This window comes from Bombus pyrosoma, linkage group LG10, assembly GCF_014825855.1.
Source record: "Bombus pyrosoma isolate SC7728 linkage group LG10, ASM1482585v1, whole genome shotgun sequence".
Lineage (NCBI taxonomy): Eukaryota > Metazoa > Arthropoda > Insecta > Hymenoptera > Apidae > Bombus > Bombus pyrosoma.
The window spans coordinates 371411-395824 of NC_057779.1; the positions used below are offsets into that span (position 1 = coordinate 371411).

General features: G+C 29.7%; 4 protein-coding genes across 13 annotated transcripts; 1 reads left to right on the forward strand and 3 right to left on the reverse strand.

Moving 5' to 3' along the window:
• Nucleotides 1-4068: 4068 nt before the first annotated feature.
• Nucleotides 4069-9335, reverse strand: LOC122571784. 3 transcript variants are annotated; one of them, XM_043735925.1, is made up of 5 exons: nucleotides 9030-9335; nucleotides 8543-8610; nucleotides 8429-8475; nucleotides 6915-7659; nucleotides 4069-4657 (listed from the first exon to the last, which is right to left on the reverse strand). In XM_043735925.1, exons 4-5 carry the CDS (start codon nucleotides 7296-7298, stop codon nucleotides 4283-4285), a joined length of 759 nt encoding a protein of 252 aa, XP_043591860.1. In that variant the 5' UTR covers nucleotides 7299-7659; nucleotides 8429-8475; nucleotides 8543-8610; nucleotides 9030-9335; the 3' UTR covers nucleotides 4069-4282. The 3 variants fall into 3 exon arrangements, with proteins under 3 accessions (XP_043591860.1, XP_043591862.1, XP_043591861.1); XM_043735927.1 differs by lacking the exons at nucleotides 8429-8475; nucleotides 8543-8610 and having other exon boundaries at nucleotides 6915-7645; XM_043735926.1 differs by lacking the exons at nucleotides 8429-8475; nucleotides 8543-8610.
• Nucleotides 9336-13792: 4457 nt separating this feature from the next.
• Nucleotides 13793-19170, forward strand: LOC122571774 (trimethylguanosine synthase). 3 transcript variants are annotated; one of them, XM_043735905.1, is made up of 8 exons: nucleotides 13793-13881; nucleotides 14587-14722; nucleotides 14842-16676; nucleotides 16748-16991; nucleotides 17046-17658; nucleotides 17812-17943; nucleotides 18001-18299; nucleotides 18411-19170. In XM_043735905.1, exons 2-8 carry the CDS (start codon nucleotides 14666-14668, stop codon nucleotides 18519-18521), a joined length of 3291 nt encoding a protein of 1096 aa, XP_043591840.1. In that variant the 5' UTR covers nucleotides 13793-13881; nucleotides 14587-14665; the 3' UTR covers nucleotides 18522-19170. The 3 variants fall into 3 exon arrangements, with proteins under 3 accessions (XP_043591840.1, XP_043591838.1, XP_043591839.1); XM_043735903.1 differs by having other exon boundaries at nucleotides 13800-14044; XM_043735904.1 differs by having other exon boundaries at nucleotides 13800-14044; nucleotides 17061-17658.
• Nucleotides 18333-23425, reverse strand: LOC122571775 (zinc finger protein 708-like). Of its 6 annotated transcripts, none has more exons than XM_043735907.1 (9): nucleotides 22851-22980; nucleotides 21585-22226; nucleotides 21418-21525; nucleotides 21137-21339; nucleotides 20865-21040; nucleotides 20341-20793; nucleotides 20061-20267; nucleotides 19521-19994; nucleotides 18333-18564 (listed from the first exon to the last, which is right to left on the reverse strand). In XM_043735907.1, exons 2-8 carry the CDS (start codon nucleotides 22155-22157, stop codon nucleotides 19630-19632), a joined length of 2085 nt encoding a protein of 694 aa, XP_043591842.1. In that variant the 5' UTR covers nucleotides 22158-22226; nucleotides 22851-22980; the 3' UTR covers nucleotides 18333-18564; nucleotides 19521-19629. The 6 variants fall into 6 exon arrangements, with proteins under 6 accessions (XP_043591842.1, XP_043591844.1, XP_043591841.1 ...); XM_043735909.1 differs by lacking the exon at nucleotides 22851-22980 and adding an exon at nucleotides 23288-23425 and having other exon boundaries at nucleotides 18468-18603; XM_043735906.1 differs by having other exon boundaries at nucleotides 18468-18603.
• On the reverse strand, nucleotides 23047-24404 carry LOC122571779 (leukocyte receptor cluster member 1 homolog). The gene is made up of 3 exons (XM_043735915.1): nucleotides 24349-24404; nucleotides 24170-24269; nucleotides 23047-24091 (listed from the first exon to the last, which is right to left on the reverse strand). Exons 1-3 carry the CDS (start codon nucleotides 24369-24371, stop codon nucleotides 23291-23293), a joined length of 924 nt encoding a protein of 307 aa, XP_043591850.1. The 5' UTR covers nucleotides 24372-24404; the 3' UTR covers nucleotides 23047-23290.
• Between the last annotated feature and the right edge of the window lie 10 nt (nucleotides 24405-24414).

Below are 24414 nucleotides of genomic sequence, written 5' to 3' on the forward strand. Positions count from 1 at the left end.
TTTTTTAATGTTTAGAAGAAATCTTTACAAGGCTAATGCTTCGATGATAAAAAATCACAAATTTTTAGTATATACCGATACAGTACTTAAAAAGAAAAATAAATATCATACATTGCAACTAAAATTTTCTTACATGCTCATTATATCTAACAATAGCTATTTCGTTATATCTAAGCATACATAATTTTATGTTTCCATCTTGCAAGGATTTAAGTTATTTTAATTTTTCACGTTTATATTGTACTATGACAATATTATGAAGTAACTTTTAAATTAAAGTATTTCAAAATATAATTTGCCTCCTTTTTAGTGTTCGCGTTTCTTGGTTGAAATATTAAATATAATTATATTTACAAATGTAAATAAATTAGAAGTTATAACTAAATTAAGATAAATTAATTTAAAATTAGAAGATTTTATAAGCTATCAAGATATACATCAATAGTATTATTGATGCTATTTGATTTCCTTTTACTCTAACGCGAACGAGATGCAGAATTTATATATCACCGCAGAAAAAGTACAAGACAGATCTGCCACCTTATAAGTTTCCGAATCTCATATTCTGAAATACCGATTGTGCAAAACATCAGACGTTCTGTCATGCCCTCTATCTTTTAAAGTATCTACATAGTATATTTAGATGTATGTAAATATCATAACATAGGAATTATGTACATATACGTATTTAATCCAATTAGCGAAATCGACAAACTCAACGGATGTAAAATTTTTATTTTACATTTGTTTACTTTTAGAGAAATATGTATATTATATTGCGTTCTTAGGATTCATGCCGATTGCAATACAATCACTGGAGATTTTATATCCTGATTGGTCAACTGTCGTCGAGTTCGTTTGTGGCTCTATCTTGACAATATATTATAATGGAAAATATGTAATTATAAACTAACTTCATATAATAATACATATCCTATATATTGATTATATATACTCTTAAAATAAAAAACATTTCCCCGTAAAATGTAGTATCAGAGGCAAATGAATAGATAAGAAACTTTTTAATTTCTTCTTTTATACAATTTCGGAAAAAATTCATCGTGAATGATATGTACTATAACAGAGGATTAATTATGATCCGTGAATTTTTAAATTTATAGGACAGTAAGAAAAGTTGTTAACGCAGTTAATTGTCACTTGAGCTTGAACGTCGATAACAATATATACGTCGACTAAATAGACCAAATAGACGATCGACTAAATTCGGATCTAATAAATTATACTTTTTTTTTTTTTATTTAATAATTTCAATTCACAATTTGTCCAATTTGGACATTTGGTGAATTTTTTTAGCTGTAATAAATTATACGTAAGTTCGAAGTTTCGAAGGATGAACGAGGTTAAATAAAATTATGTTGAATACAATGTGGCAGATAAATATACTAATACGATTCAATTTGAATTTAGTCGAACATGTACTAGAAATGTCCTTTCATTAAATACCTTTTATTAAATTTCTTCATGTTTATAATAACGTAACATTAATTTAATATATTGAGACGTTGAGAGACGTCAATCGACATCTTGTGTTTTTCAAATGTTACCGACGGCAGATGTTTTTTATTTTTTCAAGCGTTGCTGCATTTTCCATTTACATATTTACCTTGCAAAATTAAATTGCATTTAGTATTATTTAATTGTTAATTTAATACTATTTTTTATTTTTAAACGAAATGTAGACAGACTGTTACCCTTAATTTATAATTGTTTTAATTTAATTTTTCGAAAAATGTAATTAACGAATCCACGTATGTCTTATACGCATAAAAAATTAAAACATGTTGCTTAAAACGCAACATCTTAGATAGAAAGCAACATTCAGTTCTTTCAAATTCTACCTCCAAACAATAATATTAATCTTCATAAGTTTCAAACTCAGTCTTCTCAGTTTAGGAGTTAGTAAAAACAGAACAGTTAAGAACTAAAGCGACGAATTGATGAAACTTAATTTAGTTACAAAATTATACAATTTAATGTATGGTTATAAAGATTATAGAAATAAAAACAAGAGAAGATAATGCCTACTCAAAAATAGAACATGAATATAATTCTACAACAAAGATATACAAATTTCATTCTTCGATACGCAATACATCATACAAGAGCTAGTACGATAGCTCGTACGATTAGTAACATTATTTCGAACAATTGTATAAATAATCGACCGACTTATTGATAAATCGCGTATTTAATTATAAAAATAAATTTACATGCTATTGTAGATTATTTTAACATACATATAATTTTCTTTATTCTCCATGGTCGATAGAAACAGCTGGTTCGAAGTTTGTTGAAATTTGCGCATGGTGTGCAGTTTAATAAAAAACCTTCTCAACGAATCACTTAGTATTAAAGACTAAAATCTATGTATTTTCAACAAACAAATTGGAACTGCTAACTAATTAAAGATGTGATTAACTACAAAGACTAACTAACGAAATGACAGCGAGTGATAAACGGAAAAAAGCTAGTGATGTTCGAAAAGCGACTAACTTATACCTAAAAGCGACCAACCCTTAGTCACTTCGTTGCAGTGCAATCGTGGCAAGATATGTCCTTGGAGCAGGGGTGAAGGAGCTGACCGCTGGTGAACGGTGCAGCGGCTTAGCAACAGGATAATCCCGCTAGGTCAAGACTCGACACTACGAAGTACCGAGAACCGTTAGGCTCGGAACCGAGCATCTGGATTCCAGAAGATCCTTTGGGATGCGACTTTATGATACTTCGCTAGCATGGAACCGAACAATGACCGGCCTCTAACAAACGACTTTTCACTAAGTGCCGAATGTAGGCTTATTTCAAAGAAACTTGCTGAATAACAAAATAAAAATTACATTCCCGAACAGATTTAAATATTTATAGCCTACTGAATTAATTATTATTAATAATTAATATTAAAATTATTATTAAAAATTTATCGAAGTGGTCGCGTACTTCTATACGGTAATATATGTATGTATATACATATAAATTTAATGCGTATGTAGTGTGCGTATATACATACATTTAGTATATGTATATGTAAGCATGTATATCCACACACTAAATATACATACAGGAAGAACAAGTCGGACTACGCAACCTTCTGAAAGCATCTTCGAGAAAGATGAACTTATTGAAGGAGGAAGTTACAATAGTACGAAGATTGACAATTTTTCGACGAAAATTGAATGATTCTTTAATTTTATTGCGTATTCCATTTTCGATCGCGAATAATCGAATTAATTATCAACATTATATGTTAGATTTATGTTATATATTAATTACTAATATTATGTTAGTTAGTAATTTCATACTATTAATATCCAAAAGCGGTGGTGTGAAAGAATAATGCGTGTGTATGTGTGTAGTATTATTGACAATTGCAATAAAATTCTGCATAATATGAAATAGTGTTACGTATGTGTATCTATTCGAATTTTCTAATATACACGGTAAAGTACCCTAGACATAGTGAAAGTCTCGGCCTCGCCACATGACTCGAAACCAGATGAGGCAGCCTCAATATGTATCATGTTACCTACTTCACATGTTACAACATTTTACCTAATGTCCCACTGGACAAATTGTAAAATTAAAAACAAACAATAAAAAAAAAAATGTTACCTACTTACACTTAATCTCAATTTTAAAATAAGTAAATGGCATTCCAATATCTTTCTATGCAATAGGAGAAAATTAAAAAGAAAATATTGAGATGAAAAGCAACAGAAAGAATATTCTTACATATTACCATTACAGAAATGTTTTATAAACAAGATCAAAATATTTTTAAAATTATCCACGCACAACGTACAAAAAAAATTTTATTTCATTTTCTTATATCGAGAAAAAGAACACTGTAACATGAGAAACTATATCTGCAGAAGAACGTCTGATAACTATGCTTAAATATTTAGTTACCGAATAAAGTTACGAAGCTTACAAATTTTCCTGCACTATATCGTTATAGTTCCTATATCAAATATTTCCAGAAACCTGGTGAATAGTACAAATTTTTAAAAGAAAACTATATTATTAATGATTTCTTAAAGAATTTTTTATTTACATGTTTTACCAAATTTCTCTAATTATGGGATTTAAATTCTATTAAAACAAATATCTCTTAGTTCAGCTTTAACGTTCAATATAAATATTATACCTATATGCATACATGAATATATATATACTTTTTGTACTCGAAAATTTTCACAAAATTGTAAAATACGTGATAGAGATTATTCCAATTTTTAAAATGACAGGTCATATTCAAAAAAATTTGCTACGTAGGTCGCATGTTCGTAGGACACACTAAACAATTTTCATTCAATTTACCTAATTTTGCATAATATATAATATCATTGATAAGTTTCTCTGCTATTATTCTTTGTTGCTCGTTTAATTCCCTAAGGTCACAGGCAATCTTTTTTCCAGTAATATCAAAAATATCTTCTCGGACGTGTGTATTAGGTATTGCATCCTTTGAAATTTTATGAGCAAGTTCAACCGGTTGACTTTTCTTATCTTTGCACTTCCTTTTTCGTTTGAATACATTTCTTGTCATTGAAGGAGTTGTTGATAAAGAAGAACTTAATCTAGTTGATACTTCCGGAGATGAAGATAACATATTTCCCCCTGTATCGACATCGTCTTGTTCCTGAAATAGATAAGGATACGTGCATACATACATTTCTTCATTTTTTAGGCTTACGATTAGAGCAGAAATGACAATCGATTGCAGGCACAGGTTGAAGGGGGCGAGACTATAGCCCCGGGCCTTGTCTCCTCAGGGACTTCGCTATTCGAGAAAAATGCATTTTATTCTATGAGTATAACGGGCGAATTATGTTAAGAAAAATTTTAAAAATAACAACTATGTCATAAAATTGTATACTAAGAAATTTAAATATAATTGATTACAATATAAATTTTATATCACACTTACGTAAGTTTATTTCACTTTAAGTCCCCTCCCCCGTCTTTTTCTATTAAAGAAATCGATATACTTAGGCCTCAAAATCATTAATCTAGCCTTGATCGATTCTCAATCCTTATAATAAACTAATGAATGTGTTATGGCAATTGATATATAATAAACATATGTACAGAGTAAAATTAGCTAGTAGTTCATATCATATCACAACAATTATAAGGGAACATCTATTATTATTGTACCAGAAACCATCAATGCAAAGTATGAACTTGTAACGATTCATGTAGATAAAGACGGAAGAATTTTACAGAAGACAAAATTGTATCAAAAGTTCGCTAACAAAATTAAATTTATCCAATCTTACAATACCCAAGGAAAGAAATTTTATCATATCATGTACATTTGTGGATGATCAAGCTCCTTCATGAGTAAAGGAGAAGACAAATTTTAACAAGACGACATAAAATATTTAATTATGAGCTTAAAATTAGTAGGGCTCACTGTAATGGAAACGCATTTGATGGCTTCAGTGTTTGATATTTTTAAACCTCTAATACAGAGGAACAAAAGTATTGACACAAATTAGCTTTTCTTGTGAAACCCTTCCACAGCTTCTAAAAAAAACGTGACTCTATTTCATTTTTTTGTAAAATATAACTTTCTAGGGTTTAAAATTGTTATGATATCAATCCCAGTTCTTAGAACTATCATGTATAACATTTATTTTGAATAACTGCTACGAGAAACAAATTACTATTTCGCTTATGGTTTCTATGTCACTCCTAGATTAATTTCTTTAGTTCTAATAATTGGTTCCAAAATAGTTATGAAGTCGATTTTTGCATCGACATTTTAATAATTAATATCATATGTTTCATATGATATTTTAAGTTTAAAATCAAAAGTTATATGTATATTTTACAAAAAAGATTGTGTATATTTTATACATAAATTTACAGGAAATTTTTTAGGAAAAGCTGATCTGTGCAAATACTTTTGTTCATTATTATATGTACTGACATTTAACATGTGAATGCTACTGTAGTAATTAATAAGCTACCACTTATTAAATAATTTTTAAAGTGGCATGCATAAAATAAATATCTTATTACTCATTAATATCTGGACAAATTAGTCGATTTGCAGTAGTAGTATGCACCTTTTGCCGAATTGAATACGTTCATTATGCACGACACGCACATTCGAATCGGATGAGCACATACTTTTAGATTATGTACGGTATCGACTTAAATGTGTCAAATGAACTAAAAATCTCGAAATTACGAAGAAATATTTCATAATAATTCATATTAAACACATATATGAAGTGTTGTATGGAAATTTTTTGTTAGCATACAGCATTGTACGAAATGAAAATTGGATCCACAACGAATGTGTTATCAGTAGCATATTATAATTAAATACTAAAATATAATTAAATTATATTAAAATATAATTAAGTTACTAAAATATAATATTATTCGCATAAATTTGTCTACTCGCATTAAGTATCATATCTTAGATATCACTGTAATGTCTATAGTTTTATCAGTTCAGAAAAACCTTCTTTATCTAAACTATTCGTATTTTAATTTTATGACATAATAATATTTTATTGTACACAACTGTATTGATCACAAAAAAAACTTAAATCATTGCAAACAGTAGAACAGTAGTGTATGTGTATATATATGTCCTCCCTTATATGAAGATAACGTAAATACACATTCAGAGGAATAGAAAAAATTATAGAAGTGTTGATACTCTTACAACGAACAGCATGAATTTTAAATTTTTCTTCACGGAAAGTCGAGAAAATTTCAAAAATGATTTTAATAATGACGAAGCCATAAATTTGAAAAAGAGAATAATGTTTATACGGATTAGATTAATTAAATACTGTGTATAAATATATAAATAAAATAACTGAGCAAATAATAATTAACTTTTATTTAAAAGATATTAAAAAATAATTACTTACCATATTATCATTGCATTCAGTTTTCAAATTAATACTAACATCACTAAGGTTTTCTGTATCTCTCCCTGGATCACAGTCTGTTATAAAACTTAATATATCGAAGTACCAGAGGCTTGGTATATATACATTTTTTGTCGATCTCGACTGTTTGACTTTTTTCAATTCTCTTCTAAAACTGCACCGCAAATTGTGTATTTTTTTATTAACGAAATCTTTATCTGACAAAGGATTTATTTCTTTACATTTTTCGATCAAAACATCTATTGCATCGTTTCTTAAATTTCTGTCCACATATGATTTTGATCTTATGTCCCACAAACAAGGAAGACTCTTATATAATGCAATAAATTCTGTCCAGAATGTATGATTTTCTATTGCACTCATATCTTCTTACAGAGGTTGCTACTACAAGTTACAGATGTTTTAAGTTTTAACAACGGCGTCGCGACCTTACTTCCGTGCTACTCTCGTATAGAAGCTGAGATCTGTCTCGAGGTAAATTCCCGTCTCCCGTCCGCGGCAGACTCATAGCGATTGCCTCAACGATATGTCATGCAACCTGATACATCACTACGCACGCTACATGCGGCGAGGCAAGTCTGTACTTGAGACGCGGCACTGGCTGCGGTGAACGTGGCAACACCGCCTTTTGCAAGCATCGATAGTTCAACTCTCAATGCTTAGAAGTCTTATAGTGCAGTTTATTGACAGATTGTGTAATTAACGTTTTTCTAAAAAAATTTACCTAAATATACACAATATTTTTAAAATAATCATATATAAATAATACACACACAAATACTATAAACACAGCATATAAAAGTAATATATATATATAAGCATTTTAGTTTTTGTGAATATTGTATTCATATCTTTTGTGGTTCTTAAGAAGATTCGATGTTGCGACGCTTGTATTTAAATTATTTATGTATATTGATTCTGAGTAAATATAAGTATAAAACAAATTTAGACTATTCTTACAATGTTAAATTATAGTAATGATATAACTGCAGGTATAAAAACTGGATAAAGAAGCACATCAGATGGTAGGAACATAAATAGAACAACATTACTAATACTAATTGTAAACACAAAAGTTTAATGAATACATAAATAAAAATGAGTAAACATAACTCAATATAAAACAATGAGAACAACAATGATAACAATCAGAAGACTTTTGAAATCAATTATGACACTAAAGCATATTATGTTACATTATATTAGTAAGTAATAAACATAGGTAACAGTATTACGTAGCTTTTTCATATTAAAATCTTATAAATTAATAATACCACGATATTGCTCTAGTTCTAAAGGAAACCATTGTAGCATTTGAAATTGAAATAATTATGATGTATAATTGTTATTTCTCAAAAAATTAAGGAATTCTGCTGTTTAAAATTAAGAAAATAAGATTCAAAGATATGAGAAAGTTATACTTTTTAATGGTGTATTTGAAAATATTTTACTAAGATTTTATAAGAAAACTTATAAAGAATTATAAAAAGTACCTCCCACTTTTCTTAGTTTCCAAGCTTAGTTTTCAATGCATATATCACTATAAAGAAAAGATTATAAAATATATAGGCAATGAGTCATTTAAGGAGTATTTAGTTCAAGCGTACTTCAAAGATAAACTTCAAGATATACAAATTCATGTATGATGTACTTGCAAATGGTGATATACAGTCATCTACAAAAATTATCATGTACTTTATAAAAGAACTACTTTTATTTTAATAAAGTATATATGGTATTGTATAATAATGTATTCATTTTTAGAGTATAAAACAATAATAAAATAGTTCTTAGTCATCCTGGCATACACATTAGTCCCCAGTGAATTTTGTAGTATTTTATTTTAATAAGAATAATCTTTCTATAAATTATAGAAAAACTTTTATGGTTAATAGTAAATCTCATTATGTAAAGTTTTAAGAACTTTGTAGAATTCAACAGTAGAGAAATTCATTGCAGAATATTACAGCAAAAGAATTAAAATAAAATATATCGAATAACTATTAGACAGTTTTGACTTTAAATTGGACGAAATAATGTTATAAAAAAGAATAGTAATAAACATAAACCAACTGACATAAATAGGAAACAAACCTGCACTGTGTTACACTATTGCACATTCTGTTGCACTGTATTATAATTGTATGTTTCATTATATTATTGTTTATTGCTATTTTCTATGATAATATATATATTATTAACATTACTACAAATAAATATTTCATAAAATCGCGGGAAGTCATACTGATTAGGTTATGTTTACATTAAGGCCGGACTCTCACCGTTGCCAGATTTATATACAACGGAGTTGAGATTATTAGAACTGTGATGCGGAGAACGTTACAATCAATGCTCTACAGTAACCTAAAGGAAGTCACCGCAAAGATAATTATCATCGCCCGTGGAAGACATGGAGACTGCGAAAAATGTTTAACAAAGAATTAAATATCATAATTTATTATTAAAAACACAGTATTGAAAACAATTAAAATAGTAAGAACTTAAAATATGAATAATAATAAAGATTAAATAATAAATGATACAACTAGAATTTTAATATAAAAATAAAATTATTATCTAGATTTTGTTTCAGAAATATAAGAGAATAAATATTCATAATTTTTATAATGATTGATCATTTTTACTTTTTCATTAATAATAATTAAAACACAGAACATTAAAGTTCAATAAAACAGAATTCAAAAGATCGCTCGAAGCAAGTTAATTGTAACATTGAAAACAAATATTTAAAAAAATAATATATACGTATATAAAAAGGAAAATATATGTATTTGCATGACATATTCGTGTTAGAAACAACTGAATATCGAAATATTCCATCAAATCAAGCTAATCCATCAAATGTTTTCCTATTGAAATTAAGTAACGAATATCTATAAAATAAAATAATAAATATTAAAATAATGTATTTTCCGAACACATTGTTATTTAAGTAATATTATTTAAGATAAAGATACAAAGCAAATAACAAATAAAATAAACATATTAGTCGATAGACTATGCTTGCAATAAACGTATCATAAACATAATCTACAGACATCTCTTTTGCTATACATATGATACTATCTTAAACACTTAAGTTTAACATTCATATTTCATTTGTTAAAGTTTGCAAATGGAATACAGTCTGAGAGCTCTAATAAATTATGTTACTTTTTATAGATATTTGAAAATACTTTCAACTCCTAACAAATCAAAATTCCTTATTTAAATTGAGGAAACCCCCATACTTGGTAACGCTACATTTACACGCAATATTAATAAATTGTGAGTTAATGAATAACTTGTACCTAATTATTATCAGTAAAGTTGTTAAAATTCTGAAGATACATGCAATTGCTAGAATGTGCATAATAATGATATCAAATGGAAAAATGATATAAAATATTATTTGAATGATATTTTCAATTTTCGACTTCGACTTGTGAGAAAAATTATGTCATAAAAACATAACTCGGAATCCGCGCGCACGATAACTTAGAAAATGGCAACGTTGTAACATGAATGATAACTACATCACTGTGGGGGACGAAGCCCACACACAGACACAGCAAGCTCAGCATGCGCATGTCAGAGAGATATGCGGCAAGCGCATAAAACAAAATGTGCGAATTGGCGTTTAACATTGATACCGAGCAGACATATGAGAAAACAACTGGTGATAATCTTGAATGAAGACTAATTGTAAGTTTAATATTATATGGAAGTAAAGTGTTATTCCCTGCTGTAAGAAGAGCAGAACACCGTTCCCATATCATGAACGATATATTCGCCATCTGTGAGTTGTTGCTAGAAATAGGATTTTACTTTTGGACAAAAACTCAAAGCGGTTTGAGTCACCGCTACAGGTCTTTTCTCACATCACAATCACTCATTTTCTTACATCTTCTTTCCATACTTTTTTCTGCATGCTCGATGCTCGGTAGTGCTCGATAGCGACATTTCTGTAGAGTAACCAATGTTTGTTTTTGTTTTTATTATTATTATTGTTAGGTTTCATTGTTAATCTTTGTACACGAAACATATTTTTGGTACTAGCTACCAACAATTCCGGTGTACTTTTGCAATGAAGCTTTTGAAGTGAAATGAAAAAGAAAAATTTTGTTTTGACTACCTTATAGCAACACTCTGCGGTGGACAATACAAGAAAGTTTATCTTCATATTAGGAGCCTTGGAAAATGGCAAAATGAGCCACATGTACGCCAATTATTACAATCCAATATCGACATGCATCATTTATGAATTATTGCTAGAACTAGAGTGTTATATAGACGAGAACATAAAAGGAATTTGCTGTCAAGGGTCACTGTGGCACATGTTGTTTGCCTGGAAAATAACTACATCATAGACAAGGATGGTACCTCTGGTACCAAAACATAACACCGACGAGATGTTCTTAGTAAATAGTACTTCTGATGATAGGTACCTCGTCAGTGGTAGCACAGACGAGTGTACAAGATTCGCCTATGCTTGTACATCGTTTATGCTAATTTATAATCTGTTACGATAGGACCATCTTATCTGTGGTGATAGATCCTGCACCGCTAAGTATGTATGTATATTTCCTTCGTGCTTCGTAACATTTAACATAGATAAGGCAAATAGTTTTGTCTGGTGTTACGTCTCGGGGTTGAACCGGCGCAGAATTATCTCGCGCCGATTTCCTCACGGACATTACGAGTTTGCAATCTCTTGACCACAGAGGGCACTAATCATACATTTAGTCGGTTATGCGGCAGGACGTCTGTACGCCAATCTTTTAGCTCGAGCACACCGGTAATTGCCTAATACTAGGCGCTAATCATGGCTTAGCATCACTTATAATTTATATTGTATGCTGAATAGTCTATGCAGAAATCTTCGAGGACAGAGAGACTCTAGCGTGCATTGAACAGCAATAGTTTCCACGAAATGGGAGAAGACGATACCGTGTGGATTTCTGATGTAGGGGTCATCTGGAGCAATTCTATTTTCTCTATGACAGACGCGACGATGCGAATGTCTCCAATTATCCTGGGCAGCACAACGATTCCCAGAGGGTAGCGATCTGCGACAGCGGGTTCGTACAACTGGCGAAAAATCATTTAAATTTAAATTACAGTTAATTTATTTATATATTGAATTTTTATGGATTTCGTTTGGAAATTATTATCGCATTGTAGTTGATTCATGTAGAAAACCAAGACAATCGTGACGCTGTGACCAATCACGTGTATCATTCATAATGTTTATTAAAATATTGCGAAATGAATTAACACATAGCATAATATTTAATACATTAATATGTAGTTGATTCTAGTACTAAGTTTCAAGTAAATTGTATGCGAAAACAGGATAAATCATAAAATTAATTTCAAACAATACAATATCTCCTTTAATTTACAAAAATATTTTCGTTAAAAAATTGGGTACAAATTAAAAATTGTTAATAAACGGCTTCTACCCTCACTTTCCTAACGAAAAGTGTGAGCAACGAATCCGCTTTCTTCATACAACAAAGACACCCACTCCGAGCTTTCTTCCGTAATCACAAAAGAACGAACTTCACTTGTTCTCATAACTACAGAGTAGTCACTTCATCTCTATACTTGTTTTCATAACTACAGAGCAGTCAGCTTATCTCTATACTTGCTCACTAGACCTGTTCCACAGTAACATTCAAGTAACAGTCAAATCTCATTAGTCAGTTAACACCAACTCGAGTTAAAACACAGTTCAAGGAACAGCAGGAGTCAGAAGTCAAGCAAAATCGCCAATTCGAAGACAATCAATCGATAGAAGATACATCATCACAGTTGCCAACATGAAACGAGTCTCAGGTCATACTCATTCGTAGTTTGTCATTCCACATACGTAACCTTGTATCACATTGAAGTTGTTGGATAGTTGAAAATATATATTAACCTGTTGATATCAGCGTTATATTCATTCAACCAGGCTTATTATCTGAACCGAAATAAGGGATCGAACAATTCGTGGCGTTGATTAGTCAAATCGTAACGGGAATTTACGACTCCCGTTGACGCGTTTCTTCGAGATCGCGTCTCCCCGCGAACGGTCGAAAGTTCAAATACAATTCAAGGACTACAATTGAGTAAATACATATTACAGAAGTATAGAATTCTATACTTTATGCGCAAAATGTCTTTTTCTATACCTTATTTGTAATTTCATAAAACGATTCAGTTTCAATTCAAACCACTATTATACCAAATCGACAACGTTACATGCGATAAGAAAATTGTATAGGAGTCAGCTGATCCCCAAAACGTGAAAACGAAGAAGCATTGAATGTCATTTCTATTCTGTACCTCTTTTCAATTACCAACGATGTCAACAGTGATTAAGAGTACTCCTATCGTTTGTCGATCACTAGGTCGGTTGCAACATTGTCTAGTTCCACATTCTTCCGTTTCTCTGGCGCTGTAATTTATTTCAATACTGAATCGATAATGTCGCATGTGACACGAAAATGGTAAGGAAGTCAAGTTACTTCCGAAATCCCATAAGAAAAAAAAGGCATAAGATCTATCCATCTCATCTGTGACGTTATTTTTAATGTATCTAACATAGCCTAAAGACAATTTTTAAAAAATGCTTGTTCTTCATAAATTTCTACATATAATATAATTTACATACTTTGTTCGAGTGGAATAAAAATTATTTAGAAAATATATTTAACATTTTTTTAAAATAATACAAAGTAGTGTGTATAATTATGATGTATCTTTAAATTGTAATATACCATCATACTTAATGTACACATGTTTTTCAAAATCAAATGTAACTTAACCAAAAATAGCAGTTATCGATTGATTATTAGAACATGATGGTAATCAGGAGCAACTTCACGATGGTGTGCTGTCTAAGAAATGGCGGATTGTTTTTACTCGAGGAAGTTGTAAAAATTTGAGCGTGAGACATGTGGGTGTTGTGACGATTCACGAGCAAATAGTCAATTAAACACTTCTATCGGCATGAGTGACCGCTTTTGGGAACCTTTAGCCGAAGTGTACATCGCAAAACAAGCTGAGTCTACTGACCCTGATCATTACATTTATTGTCTTTGCAGCAGAGTATTTATTCGGTAAATGCAGCTGCAACAGTATGACTCGTTTATACTATCGAACGTCACAGTTTCATTTTCATATCCTGTACCCCATACCGCATTTATTCAATTCTTCAAAAATTAAAAATAGTACCATTTTATCGATCAGTGGTGTGACACATGACCTAACCTTGACACCCACTTGAATGAGCTAGGTCACAATGTATTTTTTGAAAACTTAATAATTTTCCTTTGTTCAACTATACATAATAGAAACGAGATAATGTTGTTTTCTTAAAAAATAGAGTTGTATAGAAGTTAACAGTCATCGAAAGTATTTTTTTGTTTTTCTGTTTGATTCTGCGAAATATCGAAAATAAACAATTCGTATACCACGTGGGAATTACTTTCTACTTATGAAGCACTGAAATATTGTATCATATTGAACATCTAATTTATATAATAAAAACTATGTAAATTGATTTTTACCATTTTTTATAAGATAAATATAATTGAAGAATAATATAATAACATATATGTTGCTTTGAACTTACGTGAGGTGAATTTTTGTTTACTTTTAGACACCCAGAAGTTTATACTGCCCTTGCTCTAGAAGATGCTAGTAAAGATGAAGATATTGAGAGCGATTGTGTTGGAGAAATGTTAGACCTCCATAAAAGGTCTATTATAGAAACACAATCCATAGAGAAACATGATGTAAGAATGTTTTTTTGTTTTCTATTAGTTATTTTCAGTTAATTTGGTAACATTGGTATTTGTATTAGATTTCGATATAGCATTTGAACAAAAACATATTTTTTCTTCCTTAAAATTAGGAAGAACCAGTGAGCTGTTACTGCAGTGCATCACACACAGACAACAATTATTCCACAGATGAACATGACTCTGTTCGTGATTCGGCTCATCGTCCTACTGCACATTCCCTCACGCAAAAATTGGGCCTGCACCAGTCAGATTCAGGCGCAGACCTATCAGAATATCATGATCAACATGAGGCTAAAAGCATACAAAATCTATTGGCATCTTATGGGAAAACTTTTCAAAATACAGAGACTGAACTGGAAGATGAATTTGACAAAGTGAATGTAATTGCACAGCACCAAGAAGATAAAGATGTAGAATTTGAACGTAAAATAACAAACATTCACTCATCAGATCATCTTGCAGATAACATTGAAATTTTAAGTTATGATCCATCCATTTGTAATGAAAAGGAACTTCATATAGAAAATCCATCATGTATTTTAGAAGACAAAGATTTTGAGATACATAATATATTTAAAAATGTTTCTTTGAATGATACACAAACTTATAAGGAAGATGTCCAACTTAAGTACAACTGTGACCATAGCTCGTGTGACTATCCATACTATTCTAAAACTAAGAGTATAATAGATATGGCATGGGAGAAATATTGGTCTAAAAATGGTGAACGTATAATTTGGACAACTTGGATTAGGAAATATGCGGATTATATAAATCCAGAATATTTGCAACAAAATGCTCATTTAATAAGTAATGAAAAGTTAGAAGTGAAAGATACTATTGAAAAATTTTCAGAGCAAAATACATGTTTTCCTAGTCAAGCGCACAGAAATTGTGAGCTTGATCGCTCAAATTTTGAGGGAATATTTAGCAAAAGTAGTAATGCTGGTAATAATGAAATAAAAGCAAAAGACACGTGTAGTATTAATTTTTCATTTGATGACATAAGCAAGCAAGAGATAAGTGACAAAGATGCGGAAGATAATAGAAAGAAATTGACAAATTTTGAAGCATCACTGGAAACTGGAGATGGTTGGAATCCATTAAGTCCTTTTAGTATGGAAGAAAGTTACAACCAGCAATCTAATGCGGAAGATGAAAGACTTTTAACAAGATGTGATTCTATTAACGAGTCAATAGCAAAAACAAATGCAACATCAGATTCTATGACAAACGTCACAAAGATGACCCTTACTAGTTCTAGTTGTGACTCTATTTCTACAAATTCATCTAGTCTCATCAGTTCTGTAACTAGTTCCATTGAAAGCAATATAACAAACACAAGTTCTGATCAAGATAATGATCAGGAATATACACCAGAAGATACTGATAAGTATTGGCAACATTTATGGAAAGAAAATTTCCAAATAGAGTACCAAAATCATTATAAACTATTTACAGAAAAATATAAAAGGGAGCAATCTGAAATTAGCAATCAAAGTTATAGCCAGGAACATAATGATATAGATATGAAAGAGGAAGGAAGTGATGAAAGTATAGACCAAGATTTTACACAAAGGGAAATAGATACATCTAATGAAATAAATATTTCTGAAAGTAAAAGTGCACCTAATAAAAATTTTTCTTATTCTAAGAAAGATAAGACAAAAAAGAAACGATTAATTATGGAATCAGTAGGAATGCTCATTCAAAATTTAACGGTAGAAGCAAAAGATAATGAAATTGATGCACATAAAAATGAAAAAATTAATGAAATGGAATGTTCACAAGAAGTTGAATATGATCAAACTTCAACTACAGAAAATGAAAATGGTGCAATTATTTCCAATAATACTAGTGGCAACAATAGTATTCAACGTAAATATTCTAATGAAGGAGATGGAGATGAGCCCAATGAAGATAAACCTATAACATTAAAACGGAGGTGCAGTATCATTATATATGTTTATAATCTGTTAAAATAAGTAGTATTTATCTATATATCTTTTATTTTAGTCATGAGGCTGATTATGATGACACGGAAGAAGGCCTGGAATCAGTAAAAAAAGCATTTTCATTGATGGGATATACTTTCAACGAAAATTACGAACAATCTAATTTCCAAGGAGAAGTAGTATATAGAAAAAAAAATATTAGGTTACAAAATAGACAATTAAAAATGAAATATAAACCCAAGCCAGTAAATAAACATATATACTTTGATGATAACGGAGTGGAAATTACTAACACTATAGACAAAGTAAATAATTTTTTTTAAAATAAAAACGTAGATATATAAGTATTTTATCTTTAGTGTTTTGTTTTACAGGTGAAGCATTATTTATCATACTGTCCTGTTTTGCCACCGGCAAAAACAGAATTACAACCCTCTGAAAAAGGTTCCTACACAGCACAATTGACGTCAAGTTCTGATGATGAATGTGATCATAGCCTTAAGTCAAAGTTACAAACAAAACGATTTGTATTTAGTAAACCAAGCACAAGTTCAATAGATTCAGGAGCAGATAAAAAACAATTTGATGATGTTCATGATACCTTAAACGTATTTGATAAACAGGGCAATGTTTTCCAAAGTATCAAAGATGATAATATATACTTTGATCAGGATGAAACAAGCGATTCCACAAAATGTGTACCAGAAAATCAAGTTTTCGAACAAGAGAACTTTGATGTATTAAATGTCAATATGGATATAGATGAAAACTATAGTAACAACGAAATACAAAGTATGAAATTATCAGATGAAGATAGCGTAAAGAAGACGCAAAAGAAAAAACGAAGGAAGCCACCCAAAAGAAATGTAAGCCTGCCAGTAGAAATAGACAATGATAAAACTTTAATGAAATATTGGTTCAAAAGATACCGCCTATTTAGCAAATTTGATCAAGGCATTAAATTGGATCGTGGTATGTTCTATGATATTATTTATATGTATAATAATGAAGATTTATTATCTTTAAAAGACTAACAGTGAAATATTTTATAAATCATTCGATAACGTGCTTACAAACTTTTAAATTTTTATAATAAAATACTTTTTTCTATTCTTTCCTTTATAGAGAGCTGGTACTCTGTAACACCAGAAAAAATTGCCGAGCACATAGCTCAAAGATGCAAATGCGATACCATAATCGATGCATTCTGTGGAGCAGGAGGGAACGCTATTCAATTTGCTTTTACATGTGAAAGAGGTGCGTTCGTTGCGTGTGGGTAATTAGCATAGAAACTCAATATCTTTATTTTTACAGTTTTCGCAATAGATATAGATCCAGCTAAAATCGAAATTGCTCGAAATAATGCTCGAGTTTATGGTGTTGAAGACAGAATAGAATTCATTGTTGGAGATTTTATTAAACTCGCATCAAAGTTAAGTGCAGATGTTGTGTTTCTAAGTCCTCCATGGGGAGGACCTGAATATACCAAGAATGAAACATTTGATCTCAATAATATTATGCATCCCATTGGTGGTGTAAATTTATTTAATATAGCAAGAAAAATCACAGATCATGTGGCCTACTTTCTACCTAGAAATGTAGATACAATGCAGGTAAATTTTTATAATTCAAGAAGATTCGAAAAATTTCGATATTCTATGTTACTTTACTTTATAATGTACTATACATCAATTGCTTTTATTTATATATATACAAATTTACAGCTTGCCATGTTAGCCTCAGTAGGTGGTGGTGTAGAAGTGGAACAAAACTTTCTTGACAGAAAGCTAATAGCTTTAACAGCTTATTATGGCGAACTGCCCAGAGACTGTTAGTTGTGATACGAGGTGTAATTTCCGGGAAGATCCACATCAGTTGCTTAAAAAAAGGAGCTTCTCATGTTTTATGAATAATTAGCTGTAAATAATAACCTGTATCAATTTGCTTAGGATGTCCTTAAAAACAGTATTTTTTATTTGACTTCATCTTTTTTTTACAAAATACATATAAAAAGGCAACTGTATTATATGCTATAATTTATATATATTTTTTATTTTATATATATAGTTAAATATATTTTAAAACTTTCCTATTGGATCTTTTAAAAATAATATGTATACATATGTCCACCAGTTACCATTTTCACAAATCTCGCACTTAAGCAAATTGATACCGTAATTCCAATTTGTGGGGACATATTTGTGAAATCCAATAATTAATATGCGAAATCTTTTAAAAAGATTTTAAATTCAATCTTCCATAGCAATAAGTATTATTTTTACCTGATGAATAATTAAGTCAAAAATATCAGAGCGTTTCTCTTTAGTCCATCATGCAAAATATTATTTTACTCGTCTTGTAAACCATACGAGACATTGTAATTTACATTTTACAACGGTTCCCAGATTATTATTTTACAATTTTTATGTACACTTCTACTAATTTCTTATTAATTATCAATAAATACATTCAAAATCTTAAAAATGTGTTTAAATATATAGTAAATTACATTCTTAATAAAATTTAAAATAAAATATCTCAAAATTACATTCTTTTAACTGTAAAATCTTGTTTCAGGAGAAAATAATAATTTTTTTGAACAAATATGAACATAGAAACCGTGAATGCAATTAACTGATTGAATGTACATATGTTTTCATTTCTTTAAAATAATGTACAAAATAAAAATTGTTTTCAAACGAGAACACTTAAATTGTTAAGTTTGTGTTTGCTGATATAATGTACAATTCCAAACATAGTATCAGATTTAGAATTTTAAAAAATTAATATAATAATTCTAATTTTTTGTCAAAAGAAAACAAATTGATTCATACCTTCTAAGTAACGCGTGACTAGCATTTCTTCATTTACTTTGAAGTATAAATTTCTAGGTGTTTTCAAATATACAGAAATATTTTAATTAGCAACTTAATATTCCGTATTTCATGTATCAACGTTAATAGTTGTTGCGCCTGATTCCTCAGGTTCTGCAGGTATAGTTATACCACCTGTGTCTATACTTTCTTCCTCTTCCCTTGGAATTTTTAAAAAACAATGCATTGTTTCTTCATCTTCTTGTTCAATTGCTGAGTTACTTTTAGTTCTACATTCTCTTGTTGGCAGTGAACCTTCAAGATGTTTCGATGGTATCTGTATCGTAATCGTTTGTGATGTACCGTCTGCAGACGTTGAGGAAGACATTAAATTTGCTTCTAAAGTATCGCCCACTTTTGAAAAGGCACCTAAGCAACTATAAATCAATTGTGCCGCCGCGATATTACCAGGAAAAACTTCGACATTTTCACTATCTGAAAAAGTATATAATTTTATTTTTTTTATATATTCATTCTTTTAAATAAAAAATTCAAACATACCTTTTTTTTGCATATTCGCTTTGATTAATCCCTTTTCATGGTCTCTTACATGTTGTATATAACTTTGATTTTTAACAGTTTTGAAAGGACATAGGTCACATGTAAATAAACCAGACAGTAAAGGATGTCTAGATTTCAAATGATTTTTATAACTACTACTTTGTATTGCTGTATAAGAACAATGAGGGCATTTATAAGGTCTAAAACCTGAAAATATTATTTATACTTGTAATTTTTTTACATCTTTTTCATCATTTCACATCTTTATTATCATGCATACCTGTGTGTTGCATAATATGACGTCGTAATGTATTGTGATCACCTGTTTTATATTCGCAAAGTTCACAACTAAAGGGTTTGTCACCAGTATGTTGTCGTAAATGCATTTGCAACATTGCTTTTCTAGCGCTAGAATGGCCACAAACATTACAAACATATGGTCGCAATTTTGAGTGCACTGCTTGAATATGACTCTTCAAACATTTGGAATTAGCATAAGTTTTTCCACACATATCACATTTTTTTGAAGTATACCACCGCGTTACTTCCAATGTTTTGCGATCCAAATGCATAACTCTATGATTACGCAATTGACTGGCCTGTTTAAAACATTTACCACATTCTGAACATTCATACTCGCGTGTCTCACTATGCACACGCATATGAGTTAAAAGTTTGACCATTGTTGCACTTTTATATGCTTTACATATTTTACAAGTAAATAATCCTATGTCTAAGAAAACATACGTAGTAAAAAACACATTTTAATATTTTATTGTTCAGATATAGATACTAGATACTTACCAATTTGATGCTTTTTCCATAAATGTAAGCTACACTGTCTCCATTTGGTAAATTTCATATCGCGGCAAACGCTACATTTAAATGCTGTTCCATTCTGTGATTCCGTATGACAAAGTGCATGTTGCTGCATTGTTTCCTCTGTACAAAATTTGTAGGGACATCCTCTATATGAACACCTAGCAAAATATACAATTTAATGAGTAAGTAAAATTGATAATAGATTTGAAAGATTGATATACACAATTGATATAACATAAGAATAATATATATACTTTATGTTTCTTTCCATTAATTCAATCATTTTTTTGTTGAGCATATATTCAGAATTTAGAGGTTTTTGAATTTTAACTTGACGTTTTATATCATTACTTTCAACACTCTGTCCTATACACTCTAATAACCCAGAATCTTTTGAATCGTCTGTTATATTTTCTTTACCACCTCTATTGGCTCCTGTGTCTGTTAATTGATGATCCTAAAATAAAAAGCATTAACATGATATCTTTATATTTACTTTCTTTTATAACATATCAGATAAATTTTAAATAATTACATTTATCATGTGTTCTTTACAATCTTCAATAGAAGGAAAGCAATTAGAACATTCTCCACACATATATAACAATTTTACTTCATCTGTAATCTTAGATTCTTCTTTTATCTGAAAGATGCAATATCAATGTAAGTATTCGGAGAGAAATAATTAATATTGTAGCTCACCTCTATATCCACTTTAGGATTTACATGCGTTTTCTGAAAATGCTGTAATAATTGTGTCTTGTCTTGAGTGGTATAAGTACATATCTTACATTTAAATGCTGTTACAACTTCTACAAAATCATTAGCATTTACATTATGCTTCTCCATTATAAAATTTTTTTCATTTTGACCAGTAATAATTTCATACTGTTCTTGAGAATGTTCATCAATATTTCCAATTACTAATCCTTCGTTGGTAATGTACTGTGGTTCACAACTATCATCTTCTTTAGGTAGCAACACTGTTTTTTCTTGTGATTCATTTTCGTCTACTACTTGACTAAAATCTAATTCTTGTAATTCTCCATTTTGAAACGCATAAACCTGACCATCCAAGCAAATTAAAGAAATTGATTCATCATCTTTTTCTACTTGTGGTTCATTTATAAGATTAATTGTATTTTGTTCTTGAGTGGTTGATACAGCTTTTGATATATCTATAGCTGGATCTGATACAGTTTGTAAAATATATCTAGTGCCATTTATTTCATAACTTAAATATGAAGAATCTTCAACACTTCTTTCCTCATTCATGGTGATGATATTTAATTAAATCATATCGTTATAAAATTCTTGACGTTTAAATTAATAGTAACATCTTGTCTGTAATACAAGTATAGTAAATATTTATTTCCACCTATTATACAAGGATTTTAAACATAACTAACAAAGCAAAATTTGACATTGTTAGACATAGAAACTAGAATATATAACCAATAATATACTAATATTCTCGCACGGAAATTTTAAGAGTATATATATATATATAGCACAGTCTATTCAATAACACAATATTCAATATTTATTTATTTGAATTATACATTACCTGTTTAATATAAAATTTTATAAACTACACTGAACGTACGCATCATTATATTCAAAGTATACAAAATAAATGAATTATTTATAATTACATTTTGAAATGCCGATATTTGTATAAATTAGTGAAGAGGTTATCTTAAGGTCGATTCGTAACATGACTTAAAAATGTAATTTTTCTAACAATAATTGAAGTTAAGCTGTTATATTTTAACGACGTAAAATAAAAGCTTTCACAAATTATCATTTCTCCGTAATTAAGTATATTCATAACTGTTCAAATTCGAAAATCATGTTACGCGAAAGTAACTCGCGCGTTCTATGCGTCTGGTTCGAGATTTCAAAATGGGGCTTCAAAATTTTGAGCGGAAATATTTAATATATATACAAGGAGAAAATATTACTTACGAGTAAATTATTTAAGTCAAGTGATGAACAAGAATACTGAAAAAATGACATAAACGTCAAATTTTAATACATTATCCATGAGATCCGCGATATTCCACCATCTTGCATCACGTCATACCGCGAAATTTAGCACAATCTAGTAAAACGAGGGATATCTGATATTTCATTTGGCAATAATTTAAAATTCACTTTTTTCTTTTTTATTTGTATTTTATTGCGCTTTATAAAATAGTACTATTTAAGAGATATATATATTTCATATTGTGTTATATTTTATATTTTACAAATGACTTAACGTATTAGATACTAAGCATAGATGTTATGAAATTTTATACAAATATCTATATATGTATATGGATGTTTACATAATTGTAGTAATAACGAATATTAGCACAATAAAAGAAATATGCATAATTATAAAATAAAAAGCAACTTACATTTTACTGTTCTCTCATTGGATGTACACTAGGAGTTCTTTCAGCATTTTGTCTAGCAATTTCAGGGAAGAACTGTGAATTATATTTTTGTTTGATATTGGGTTTGGGAGGAGTCTTTGGTGCTACTGTTGGAACTGGATCTCCTCTCAATTTAGCCAATAAAGCTTCTGTCCTTAATTTCTCAGTTTGTTCTCTTAACAATCTTTCTGCTCTCAACTTTTCTACATCTATACTTGGTTTTTCTACATTTTGTCTTTCTTTATTTTTATGCTTTTTATGTTTTTTAGATTTTTTGTGTCTGTGTTTTTTCAAAAATTTTTCGTGATCTGAATCATCACTTTCATCTGAATCATCTCTTTTCCTTTTAATAGTTCCTGTTCCAATTTTTTTACATTTTTCTATAGAGCCAGATCCCATTATATTTAAATATTTCTTTATATCATGAATGGGATCATGTAATGTCTTCTTTTCAACTTGTACTTCTACATCCTTTCCTGTGTCTCTCAATCTCTCAGGTAACTCTTCATACCAATTTTTCCTACCTGTTGCTTCATTAGTATCTTGTCCAAGATATGTAAGATAGCCAATCTGTTTCTCATACTTTTCTTTTTCTTCCTTTTTTTCCTTTTCATGTTCTACATTAGGTTTATTATAATCAAGTTTTCCTTGTTCAAGTTCAGCAAAAAAATTAACATGATCCCATTTTGAAGATGAGGCATCTGTATCACTTTTCAATGCTTCTGTTCGTCCATCGTATTTTGATCTGGCTTTCTCTCTCAAAAGATTAATTCTAGCTTCAGTTTCCTAGAAAAGTATTTCAAACTCCATTGATTATATAAGCAATGAACAATTAGTTTCTGTTTTATTCTTATTTAAACGTACTGCTTTTTGAATTCGTTCTTGTTTAAGTCTTTCTTCTTCTGCAGCTTTTGCTTCATCACGTCGTACACGAGCAATGTTTTCCTTAGTACGTACATGCCACCTAAAAGGAATAATTTTTATAATTATTTTAATGTACCTAAAGAAAATATTCATTATATACGAATTAATTTTAATTATACCTTTTCTTTGGTAAAATGTTCATTTTTAAAGTGCAATTACTTTTAATGAAAAACACAAATTCTTTA

Coding starts and splice junctions, on each gene's coding strand:
- LOC122571784 (XM_043735927.1), bottom strand. CDS start 7,298: ATGAGTGCAATAGAAAATCATACATTCTGGACAGAATTTATTGCATTA. Junction 4,658..6,914: donor CTGAATGCAATGATAATATG/GTAAGTAATTAT, acceptor TATCTATTTCAG/GAACAAGACGATGTCGATAC.
- LOC122571774 (XM_043735903.1), top strand. CDS start 13,935: ATGAGTGACCGCTTTTGGGAACCTTTAGCCGAAGTGTACATCGCAAAA. Junction 16,677..16,747: donor CCTATAACATTAAAACGGAG/GTGCAGTATCAT, acceptor CTTTTATTTTAG/TCATGAGGCTGATTATGATG. Junction 16,992..17,045: donor TTACTAACACTATAGACAAA/GTAAATAATTTT, acceptor TTTTATCTTTAG/TGTTTTGTTTTACAGGTGAA.
- LOC122571775 (XM_043735907.1), bottom strand. CDS start 22,157: ATGAATGAGGAAAGAAGTGTTGAAGATTCTTCATATTTAAGTTATGAA. Junction 20,794..20,864: donor ATGGAAAAAGCATCAAATTG/GTAAGTATCTAG, acceptor ATGTTTTCTTAG/ACATAGGATTATTTACTTGT. Junction 20,268..20,340: donor TCATATTATGCAACACACAG/GTATGCATGATA, acceptor TAATATTTTCAG/GTTTTAGACCTTATAAATGC.
- LOC122571779 (XM_043735915.1), bottom strand. CDS start 24,371: ATGAACATTTTACCAAAGAAAAG. Junction 24,270..24,348: donor AACATTTTACCAAAGAAAAG/GTATAATTAAAA, acceptor TATTCCTTTTAG/GTGGCATGTACGTACTAAGG. Junction 24,092..24,169: donor AAGAACGAATTCAAAAAGCA/GTACGTTTAAAT, acceptor ATACTTTTCTAG/GAAACTGAAGCTAGAATTAA.